The 12374-nt window shown below is 39.2% G+C and overlaps 1 protein-coding gene across 4 annotated transcripts in view; it reads left to right on the top strand.

Moving 5' to 3' along the window:
• SPIDR (scaffold protein involved in DNA repair) overlaps nt 1-12374 on the top strand; it is a 332345-nt gene that overhangs the window by 92221 nt on the left and 227750 nt on the right. For all 4 annotated transcript variants that reach the window (XM_077810302.1, XM_077810303.1, XM_077810301.1 and 1 more), the window contains exon 6: nt 217-473. In XM_077810302.1, coding sequence (XP_077666428.1) covers nt 217-473 — 257 coding nt within the window. The remainder of the gene's footprint in view (nt 1-216; nt 474-12374) is intronic.

The following is a 12374-nucleotide window of genomic DNA, read 5'->3' as shown; positions in this document are numbered from 1 at the left end:
CCTAAGGGGCAGCTTTAAGTCCCTTTAGAACAAAGCTGACTTAACCTAGTATTTCAATAAAGCTGGATAGTCAGTAAAGAGATCTTTAGATTGTTGGAGTCAACTGTTTTCCCCAACTTGACAAACCTACATCCAAAAAATAAATCGGATGTACTCTTCTGTCAGTGTATGTTCAGACTTGATGCTCTGTGTTTGTTCTTATTTTCATATGTCCAGACAGTTTCAACAGAAATTTCTGAATATTCATCTGAGAGTGAAAACCTGGAAGAAGGCCAGGTGGACACAGAGTCTCCTAATTTTGGATTTAGCAAAAAGCTACAATCAAGTTCTGAAGCAGATCTGGCACAGGCTACAGGCAGATCTGCAAGTGACTGGCTAAAATCTGCACAGGCCCTTCTGCAGACACCTAAGAAACAATCAGAGAAGACTTCAAGGACTCCAGAAGATTCTGCAAAGAAAAGGAAATTGCTGAGGTAGATTACAATTCTTTTTCAAGGAAAAGCTTCAAATGAAAAAATCAGAATTAACCAACATTTATCAAAAACAGTAGAATCTATTATAAGATTAATTTCTTTTTATAGTTAAAATTTTAAAGAAGGAAAATTTACTAAGACGCTCTCTCATCTGCTAACAGGCAAACTGTAAAAAAAAAAAAAAAAAAAAAAAAAAGAGAGAGAGAAAAAGCATTTTCTGTTTTGAAATCAGTGAGGAAAGCACTGGATTTTGAACTCCAGCTCTCTAAGTTTCAGTATAGTTTAGCATTTTCAATAGTGATTTAAAATGCCTTACAGACACTAATTCTATCCCCCTTGCCAGCTTTTTTAGGCCAGACTCCAGGGGTAAGTGAGCTTTAGGGTTGAAGTCAGAACAGAAGTGCAGTAGAACCCCGTTTATCCGAGCCTCCATTATCAGGCTCTCTGTATTAAATGAACCACCAGCACACACACGAATATTGGAAATTGACACTGCAGGTCCAGATGGCAGGGCTCCGGCTTTTTTGCATTCTGTAGCATAACCACATGGTGTGACTAGCCATCAGGGATTGATGGACCCCGTCAGGTTTCAGAATTCTCGAAAGAACAAAACTGTAGTTGGTGGCCCATTCTGGTGCTGTGCTGGTAGTACATCATTGTCCTCTTTAGTTCTCAGCTGTCAGAACTGTAGCTCCTAAGCATCCTCTCATTATATACATCAATCTTGTATGTCACTTTGTGCAATCCTATCCCTTAGTAGAAGTAAACAAAAATAAATCCATTCAATTTTCCCATGCTAATAGTGATAGCTGGGATAAATAAAGGGGAAGGAATCCAAGCCAAAATAGGGAAAGAACAGGTTAGAGAATACTAAGATAAGTTAAATATGTTCAAGTTGGCAAGGCCTGATGAAACTTATCATACGGTACTTAAGGAACTAGCTGAAGCAATCTTGGAACCATTAGCAGTTATTTTTCAGAACTCATGGAGGACAAGTGAGACCCTGAGGACTGGCGAAGGACAAACATATCACCTATCTTTATAAAGGGGAACAAAGAGGACACCAGGAATTATAAACCAGTCAGCCTAACTTTAATACCTGGAAAGTTACTGGAACAAATTATTAATAGGGCTGTCAAGTGATGAAAAAAATTAATTGCGATTAATTGTGCGATTAAAAAAATTAATTGCATGATTAATCGCACTGTTAAACAATATTAGAATACCGTTTAAATATTTTTGGATGTTTTCTACATTTTCAACACAGAATACAAAGTGCACAGTGCTCACTTTATATTTATTTTTGATTACAAGTATTTGCATTGTAAAAACCAAAATAAATAGTATTTTTCAATTCACCTAATAGAAGTACTGTAGTGCAATCTCTTTATCACGAAAGTTGAACTTACAAATGTAGAATTATGTACAAAAAAATTGCATTCAAAAATAAAACAATGTAAAATTTTAGAGCCTACAAATCTACTCAGTCCTACTTCTTGTTCAGCCAATCACTAAGACAAACAAGTTTGTTTACATTTACAGGAGATAATGCTGCCCACTTCTTATTTACAATGTCACCTGACAGCGAGAACAGGTGTTCACATGGCACTGTTGTAGCCGGCGTTGCAAAGTATTTATGTGCCAGATATGCTAAACATTCATATGCCCCTTCATACCTCTACCACCATTCCAGAGGACATGCATCTATGCTGATGACAGGTTCTGCTCAATAACAATCCAAAGCAGTGCAGACCGACGCATGTTCATTTTCATCATCTCAGTCAGAGGTCACCAGCAGAAAGTTGATTTTATTTTTTGGTGATTCAGGTTCTGTAGTTTCCACATCAGAGTGTTGCTCTCTTAAGACTTCGGAAAGCATGCTCCACACCTCATTCCTCCCAGATTTTGGAAGGCACTTCAGATTCTTAAACCTTGGGTTGAGTGATGTAGCTATCTTTAGAAATCTTACATTAGTATCTTCTTTGCATTTTGTGAAATCTGAAGTAAAAGTGTTCTTAAATTGAACAACATGTGCTGGGTCATGATCCGAGACTGCTGTTACATGAAATATATGGCAGAATGTGGGTAAAACAGAGCAGGGGACATACAGTTCTCTCCCAAGGAGTTCAGTCACAAATTTAATTAACACTTTTTTTTTTTAACAAGCGACATCAGCATGGAAGCATGTCTTCTGGAATGGTGGCTGAAGCATGAAGTAGCACATGAATGTTTAGCACATCTGGCACGTAAAAACCTTGCAATGCTGGCTACAAAAGTGCCATGCAAATACTTGTTCTCACTTTCAGGTGACATTGTAAATAAGACGAGGGTAGCACTATCTCCAGTAAATGCAAACAAACTTGTTTGTCTTAGCAATTGGCTGAACAAGAAGTAGGACTGAGTGGACTTGTAGGCTCTGAAGTTTTACATTGTTTTGTTTTTGCGTGCAGTTACATAACAAAAAAAATCTACATTTGTAAGTTGCACTTTCACGACAGGTTGTACTACAGTACTTGTCTGAGGGGAATTGAAAAATACCATTTATCATTTTTACAGTGCAAATATTTGTAATCAGAAATAATATACACTTTGCTTTCAATTACAAAACAGAATATAAATCAAAAATATTTAATTTCAATTTAACAGTGATTAAAACTGCGATTAATTGCAATTAATTTTTTTGAGTTAATCACGTGAGTTAACTGTGATTAATCTATAGCTCTAATTATTAAACAATCCTCTAAGCCCTAGAGGATAATAGTGTTATAAGGAATAGTCAGGATGGATTTGTTAAGAACAAATCATGCCAAACCCATCTCATTTCTCCTCCTTTGACAGGGTTACTGGCATAACGGATGGGGAGAAGCAGTAGATGTGATATATCTTGATTTTAGAAAGGCTTTTGACACAATCCCACATGACATTCTTATAAGCAAACTAGGGAAATGTGGTCTAGATTAATTTACTATAAGGTGAGTGCACAACTGGTTGAAAGACCAGACTTAAAGACTAGTTATCAGTAGTTCACTGTCAAACTGGGAGGGCATATCTAGTGGGATCCCGCCTGAGTCAATCCTGGGTCCGATACTATTCAATATTTTCAATAATGACTTGGAGTGGAGAGCATGCTTATAAAATTTGCAGATGACAACATGCAGGAAGGGTTGCAAGCACTTTGGAGGACAGGATTAATATTCAAAATGACCTTGACAAATTGGAGAACTGGTCTGAATTCAACAAAATGAAATTCAATAAAGATAAGTGCGAAGTACTTAAGCTAGGAAGGAAAAATCAAATGTACAACTACAAAATGGGGAATAACTGACTCGCTGGTAGGACCACTGAAAAGGATCTGGGGTTATAGTGGATCACAAGTTGAACATGAGTCATCAGTGTGATGCAGTTGAGAAAAAGGTTAATATCATTCTGTATTAACAGGAGTGTTTGTACGTAAGACACGGGAAGTAATTGTTCTGCTCTACTTGGTATTAGTAAGGCCTCAGTTGGAGTACTGTGTCCAATTTTGGGTGCCACACTTGAGGAAAGATGTGGACAAACTGCAAAGAATTCAGAGGAGAGCAACAAAAACAATAAAGGATTTAGAAAACCTGATCTGTGAGGAAAGGTTAAAAAAAAGACTGGGCATGTTTAGTCTTGAGGAAAAAGAAGACTGAGGTGGGAGATCAGTTGTTTTCTATGTCCACTGAAGGTAGGACAAGAAGTAATGGCTTAATTTGCAGCAAGGGAGCATTAGTTTAGATATTAGGAAACGCTTTCTAACTGTAAGGGCAGTTAAGCTCTGGAATAGGTTTCCAAGGGACATGATGGAATCCCAGTCAGTGAACAGGTTAGAGAAACCCCCATCAGGGATAGTCTAGTTTTACTTGGTCCTGCCTCAGCACAGGGGGCTGGAGTTGTTAACTTCTCGAGGTCTCATCCAGCCCTATATTTCTATGATTCTTGATTGTATGTTACTGCACTGCATAGTAACTAGCTTCCAAGGGGTTGTTTTGTTATTAAGGAAGCAGTGTAACCATAACTAATGAGAGATGGATTATGCTGGTGTTCAGGTAGTAAAGTGTTGTTCCCATGCTTTCCACCACACACAGATCTTGAATTGGAGACCTTATCTACACTAAAAAAATTTTCATGTTTTTTACATCAGACAAGGCCAAAGGGAATGTGTAGCAGCCACCACCCTTTATGAATCTTATTTCTGCAATCTGTTCGTTCACACCCATACCTTAGGATGAAATTGGGTATCTGTGTAAGTTCTTTCACTCTTAGAGTTCCATTATGAAGGATAGAAGGAAGAAAATACGAGGTTTTATAGAGTTCTTTGCATGGATTATACCAATAATTGTTTGTTCATAAAACTGGTAAACAAGGAAACTTAAAGACAAAATGTAGATAAAATGTGATGAACAGTTGCTATAAAACTCAGCTTTTTGTGGCTGAAAATAAATGTCTGATGTGAAGGTTTTATGGGTTTCTAGCTTTTTCAAGTAAGATTTTATTTTCGTCAGCAAAACTGACCAGTTATTCTGAGGCCTGCTGGTCAGTTCAGGAAATGCAGACTTCGTACAATGTTAACTCTTCTGTTTCCAGATCTGTCACTTTGTAATATTTTTTTACAGCTATCATGAATCTTTCCTGTATCAGTACAATTCCTTTTATACTTTATTAACATTCTTAGCTTGGATTGTTTTGAGCAGGTTAAGAAAGTTTTATTTAATTATTTGATATGTAATTGTACTGTAGAACAGTGGGGTACTTAAGATTTGATCTGCTAGAATGCACGTATTCCTTTTCAAAGGACCAGAAAATACAGAATGTCCTGGTATTCCACACAGTAAAACACAACCAATTTCTATCGTACAAGGCCAGCAGAGGCCCTGAATATAAAATAAAATGCCAAGGGAAAAAGGAGCTTGTTCGTACTATCTAATTTGATCTGTTTTCCTCACATATGGATACAAGTAGTATGAAATCTTCACAGCTAGAGCCTAATTTCTCTGACATCCTGATCTGATAAAATACTGGAATTATAAATACTAAGTAAAATTTCACTAGATAATTTATTCCTGGACAAAGAGGACATAACTGAAATGCATCAGAGCTACTGCCTGGATGCATCATTTGTAAAAACTGCTTTGTTTGCTGATAGTTTGGCTGGCAGCCCTCACTAATGCATGATCCATGCACTTGTCAAAGATTGAAGGCTGTCTGTAAACTGAAAATGAGGCTGATGCCCCCTGCCTTATTGTTCATGTCAGGTGATGTATATTAATGGAGGGAGCAGACAGCTTTTTGAGCAAAAATACTTTTTACCTAAAACAAAAAATTCCCAATTGTAACTTTAAATTACTAGCTATTGCCTGTTTAGAATTGTCTAACAGGACATATCTGTGCCTTACCAAAGAGGAGTCAGTTTGGTGCCTTTTCCTTTTTGGCCCTGGAATCATAGTCTGGTGTTATGTGCAAGCCTTTGGGAGACAAATTGGCAGAGAAGTCTCTGAGCCAGAGATCGTGCCTCAGTATCTAGTCTGTAAGAGCAAAGGCAGGGAATCCATGGGGATACTTTGCTTTGTCTGGCTGCTGCTCTGGTCTCCGCTTCTATGCGGACTTCTCTTCCTTAGCCTTCTGCCATTTTTGTTTTGCCAGCAGTTGTATGAACAAATCAGCTACAGGTAAAATTCAAACCAGGAATAAAACCAAGAAAATAACTTATCATTGTGAACAAGGACACTTATTTGGATCAAGTTTCCATAGTTTTGATAAGATTCTCCATGTGTCATAGGAGAGGTGGGTCATCTGTCCCTGAACTGTAGTCCTCTCCTCTGTCTACCTCCCCTCCTCAGGTTAGGGGCAAGAGACGTGTGTCATATTTAGGCTCTCAGAGGTTGAAGAAATCCATATGTAGGCCTCCATGCCAGTTTAGAGCAGTAGTTTTCAACCTGTGGTCTGCAGACCCCTGGAGGTCCACACACTATGCCTAAGATTTCCAAAGGGGCCTGCAGCTCTGTTCAAAAATGTTTAGGGTCTGCAAAGGGAAAAAGGTTGAGAACCATTGGTTTAGAAGGAGAGCGCTCTCTGCTTTTTTTTTTTTTTTTTGGGGGGGGGGGTGGTTGGGCAGGAATGGATTAAGAAATTCCTGGTAAATTTTTCAACTTGAATTTTTGAAGTACGTGGTTAAAAAGGTAATTAATACCCTGGAAACTGAGGAGGCCCTAAACAAACCAGGCCCTAAACCTAGACCTCCCAAAAGTTTCTTCCTTCTTGTTTCAAACAGGGCCGTTAAATTCCGCTGATAAATTCAGTGGAGGTGGTTGTCCTGCTTAGAAGAACAGGAACACAAACTCTCCACCAAATCTTACCATATGCAGAAAGACAAATAGCAGGTTTGTAAATTTTACAAATGCAGTTTCATCCCTGGAAAGAATACTATTGTGCCTTTTTCCAGAGACATTTTTTTTCCTCAAGGGATCTGGGAAATTGGAAAACTGAAATCTCGCTTCATAGGAACCTTGACTCTTCAGTATTGCAAACATATATTTGTTTACTCGTTTGCAGGAGTTACAGTGGCATAGTGTTTAGGCACATCTTGCCCAATTTAAGATAAAAGAGGTAAAGACAGCGATTAAGAAGATGTATCTAGCAGCAGCCTCTGTGGTGGGTTACAGCTGTAGATAGTGTAAAATTTTCTGGAAAGTCACTTTTTCTTCTCCTACTGTTGCTAACAGGCATCTTTGGCTCCTACCGTTGTGTGGCAACTCATGCAAATTAAGTATTTGCTCCCTGCAAGTTTTGCTGAAGCTAACTCTGATGTGAGGCAATTGAAAACGCTTTAGCAGAGCGCAGAAGGAGCAACTGCTTCTTCTATCAGATTCCAGGAAAGAACTCCAAATCCATAAATTCACAAGTGATTCTAGGAGAGACTTCAGATGTGTCTTTTTTACTGCCTTAAACAGTCAAAAAAGACCTCTCAGCATTGATACAATAGATCAAAGAATTTGAATAGAAACAGAAGGATGAGAGAGGAAAACCTGCATCAGTGCAACTTTCCAAGCCACACTACCACTTGTATCCATATTAATGCCCTACCTCAAACAGGTCATAAGAACAGCCATACTGGGTCTGACTAATGGTCCATCTAGCCCAGTATGCTGTCTTCTGACAGTGGCCAATGCCAGGTGCTTCAGAGGGGTGAACAGAACAGTAATCATCAGGTAATCTATCCCCCGTTGCCCATTCCCAGCTTCTGGCAAACTAGGGACACTTCAGCTCACGGTTTTGCATCCCAGCCCATCCTGGCTAATAGCCATTGATGAACCTATCCTCCATGAACTTATCCAGTTCTTTTTTGAACCCTGTTATAGTCTTGACTTTCACAACATGCCCTGGCAAAGAGTTCCACAGGTTGACTGTGTGTTGTATGAAGAAATGCTTCCTTTTGTTTGTTTTAGACCTGCTGCCTATTAATTTCATTTGGTGACTCCTAATTCCTTCAGATAACACAAGAACAAATAATATTTCCTTATTTATTTTCTTCACACCAGTCATGATTTTACAGACCTCTATCATATCCCTCTTAGTTGTCTCTTTTTTAGGCTGAAAAGTCCCAGTCTTATTGATCTCTCCTCATATGGAAGCTGTTCCATACTTCTAATAATTTTTGTTGCCCTTTTTGGTACCTTTTCCAATTCCAGTATTCAAGATGTGGGCATACCATGGATTTATATAGAAGAAATATGATATTTTTTGTCTTATTTTCTGTCCCTTTCAAATATGTACCCTCTTCCCCACGATTTCTGTACTGGCAGATACAGCTCACCATTGATCACTGTGTATTAGAAATGATTATTTGAGCCATTGAAATAGTTGTTCTTCTTGTCAGTGAAAATATGTATCTTAGATATTTTCCTGGTCATCCAAATGATATCTAAGTTGGCTGAAGTGTTGATGGAGAAACACTGCACTCTCCAAAATGGCAAAGTTGATGTATGCATGTCTCCAGAATTTGTACCCAGTTGCAATTACACAACAAGTAACATAAAGATGAAGGATTACTCTTGTCTCCTTCTGTGCCAACTCATCCTATCACAAAGAAAAATTGTGGCATGCCTCAGGTGTTAAAAGGGTGGTCCAAATTTGACAACACTAAACCAATGAAAAAATGTACTGCACTGATTCTAATGCATCATTTTGAGACACAGAGGGAATAAGGCTTCTAAATCTGTGATAGTGAATTGTATCAAAACTTGTGTAGTGCAGGGCTCTAAAGCTGGGGTCATGTTTACACTACAGGCGCTACAGCAGACAGCTATAGTGCTTCAGCTATGCCACTGTAATGCCATAGCGTATTCGCTTCCTACTGTGATTGAAGGCTTTTTCTCTCACTGTAGGTAATCCATCTCCCTGAGAAGCAGTAGCTTGGTCGACAGAAGCATTCTTCTATTGATCTAGCCTCGTCTGCACTTGGGGGGTTAACTTGGCATAACTGTGGGACTCCGATGTAAATTTTTCACATCCCTGAGCAAGATAGGTAGCAAAAAAAATGAGGCGTACTTGTGGCACCTTAGAGACTAACAAATTTTTTTGGGGTTTGTTAGTTTCGAAGGTGCCACAACTACTCCTCTGTTTTTTTTTTGCTGATACAGACTAACACGGCTACCACTCTGAAATCTGTCACCAAGATAGCTAGGTTGATCGAAACTTTAAGCGTAGACCTAGCTTAAGTTTATACCATCTGAAGATTTTGTAACTCACTCCACTAGGTCAGGCCTGATCTACACTGAAAAGTTATATCAACAATGTGGTTGTTGGTCAGGGATGTGAAAAACACATGATGGAAAAAAAGGGTTTTCATCAACACAGCTAACTTCAGTCAGGGATGTGGTGTTCCTAGACTGATAGAAAGACACCCTCTGTTACAGTAGGCTTCATCAATACTATGGGGATATGCCAGCTGAGCTATGCCAGTATAGCCTCTGTCGTCCAGACATATCCTCAGCAACTATCTCTAGGGCTGAGAGGGGACTTGCAAGGCAACTACTTTGACAAACTTCCATAAGCTGTTTTTCTATGTGTATGTACAGTACATCGGAGTCCCACAGTTATGCCAACTTTGTACAGTGAGTACCCAATAATGATTGGGCAATGCTACAATACAAATAATTAATGACCTAATGATCAATTGTGAAATAGTTAACAATGGTGACAGTTAAAGAGTACTTATTAGTTTTCTAAGTCAACACTACATTGAGCTGAATTGGATGGCTAACACTCCTCAGAATTGTTACAAAAATTCTAACTTGAACTGAGTGTAATCTTCACAACCATGAGAGCTAGCCAATGGGAGCTGAGATTCTGGAACCACAATTCTTTGTCAGCGGGTGAATTCTGCAGTGAAGTCTGTGGCTGTGAAATCACTGATTACATGGGACCCTGACTATGAGAATAAAATATGTTTAGGAAATGCTATATTGCTGTAACTGTTTATTGCTCTTAAATTCAAATGAACTAGAAACCAGTAAACTTAGATGACCCATATTTAATAGGGTTGGTTTTGGTAATTTAAATAATGAACATAGATTCCCAACATGTTTAAAAAAAGAACAAATAAACAAGATAAACGTCTCTAAACCCAACTTACCCGGCATTACACTTGCATGCTCAAAGTGCAGTACAGATTTTCTTTTAAATTTAACTTCACTTGGGTCGGGACCCAACGGCCAGTAAGTCTTAGACTACATTTAAAATTTAGATTGACATAGCTACGGATGTGAACTACCCCTGAGTGCCATAGCTAGGCCGACCTAACTCCCCATGTAGAAGCAGCTAGGTTGAGGGAAGAATGCTTCCATAGTCCTAGCTACCGTTGCTCAGGGAGGTGGTGGTCCTACAGTGAAAAGTTCATGTTAAGTACTGAACTAGGACATGTATCTTGCTTCTTAAACTGGAGTCTTCCCCAGGGGATTTCACTGGATAAAATAGGTTTCAGAGTAGCAGCCGTGTTAGTCTGTATTTGCAAAAAGAAAAGGAGTACTTGTGGCACCTTAGAGACTAACAAATTAATCTCTAAGGTGCCACAAGTACTCCTTTTCTTTTTACTGGATAAAATAGTGACACCAGGTAAAATATGGAAAAATTGTGGGCAATGGAGAATGTATGATTGGTCACCTTTGCATAATAGGTGGCTAAATGAATGCGCGTGTTAAATTGTTTCACAAAAAATTGTTCTTTCTTGGGAAAGGTTGATATGATATAAATCTCAAAGTATGCTATTTGTTATATAAAAACATACTGTCCACCTCCTTCACAGAAAAGAATCATATTTTATTCTTCAAAATGACATTTGCCACCTGTCAAATTATATACACCAAAATGTAAGTCAATCATATAGGCCAATTAAGTACATAATAGTGTCTGGATCTGCCAAAAGAGGAAATTCAGCATTAGAAAATAACATGCCTTCCCACCCCATCCCGAGGCACACAGCTGCACAAAGAAACGGAACCACAGTTAAGTTCAAGAGCTAGTTACAATAGGCCCTGTACTGATGCCAACGTCTGGCAAAATGAAGCAAGACCACAGCAAATACTAGCATCAACAAAGGCCTGCATCACAGATGCCAGCAAAATTGAGGAAATCATAAGATATAACATGACAACAACCCCTGAAGCTGATGCAGAGTAAAAATGGTATACCTTGAAATCTTGCCAAAAGCAAGTAACAGAGCCCAGGTCAGCTGACTAGGGCTTGCAGGGCTTGTGCTGTAGGGCTAAAAATATCAGTGTAAACATTCAGGCTTGGGCAGGAGCCTGGGTTCCACGACCCTCCCCCTTTGCCAGGTATCAAAGCCTGGGCTCCAGCAAAGCCAAAACATCTATTCTAGTTTTTTTAAGGCTGGTCTACAATACTGCAGTAAGTCGACCTAAGTTACACTATTTCAGTTAAAAGAAAAGGAGTACTTGTGGCACCTTAGAGACTAACCAATTTATTTGAGCATAAGCTTTCGTGAGCTACAGCTCACTTCATCGGATGCATTCAGTGGAAAATACAGTGGGGAGATTTATATACATGGGGAACATGAAACAATGGGTGTTACCATACATACGGTAAGGAGAGTGATCGCTTAAGGTGAACTATTACCAGCAGGAGAGAAAAAAAAACCTTTTGTAGTGATAATCAAGGTGGGCCATTACCAGCAGTTGACAAGAATGTCTGAGGAACAGTGGGGGGTGGGGAGGGGGGAAATAAACATGGGGAAATGGTTTTACTTTGTGTAATGACCCATCCACTCCCAGTCTTTATTCAAGCCTAAATTAATTGTATCCAGTTTGCAAATTAAATTCCAATTCAGCAGTCTCTTGTTGGAGTCTGTTTTTGAAGTTTTTTTGTTGAAGAATTGCCACTTTTAGGTCTGTAATCGAGTGAACAAAGAGATTGAAGTGTTCTCCGACTGGTTTTTGAATGTTATAATCTTGACGTCTGATTTGTGTCCATTTATTCTTTTACGTAGAGACTGTCCAGTTTGGCCAATGTACATTGCAGAGGGGCATTGCTGGCACATGATGGCATATATCACATTGGTAGATGTGCAGGTGACCGAGCCTCTGATAGTGTGGCTGATGTTATTAGGCCCTATGATGATGTCCCCTGAATAGATATGTGGACACAGTTGGCAACGGGCTTTGTTGCAAGGATAGGTTCCTGGGTTAGTGGTTCTGTTGTGTGGTATGTGGTTGCTGGTGAGTATTCGCTTCAGGTTGGGGGGCTGTCTGTAAGCAAGGACTGGCCTGTCTCCCAAGATCTGTGAGAGTGATGGTCGTGCTTCAGGCTAGGTTGTAGATCCTTGATGATGCGTTGGAGAGGTTTTAGTTGGGGGCTGAAGGTGAT

This window comes from Eretmochelys imbricata, chromosome 2, assembly GCF_965152235.1.
Source record: "Eretmochelys imbricata isolate rEreImb1 chromosome 2, rEreImb1.hap1, whole genome shotgun sequence".
NCBI lineage: Eukaryota > Metazoa > Chordata > Testudines > Cheloniidae > Eretmochelys > Eretmochelys imbricata.
Note: the sequence above shows the minus strand (reverse complement) of the source record. Positions and strands in the feature narration are given on the sequence as shown.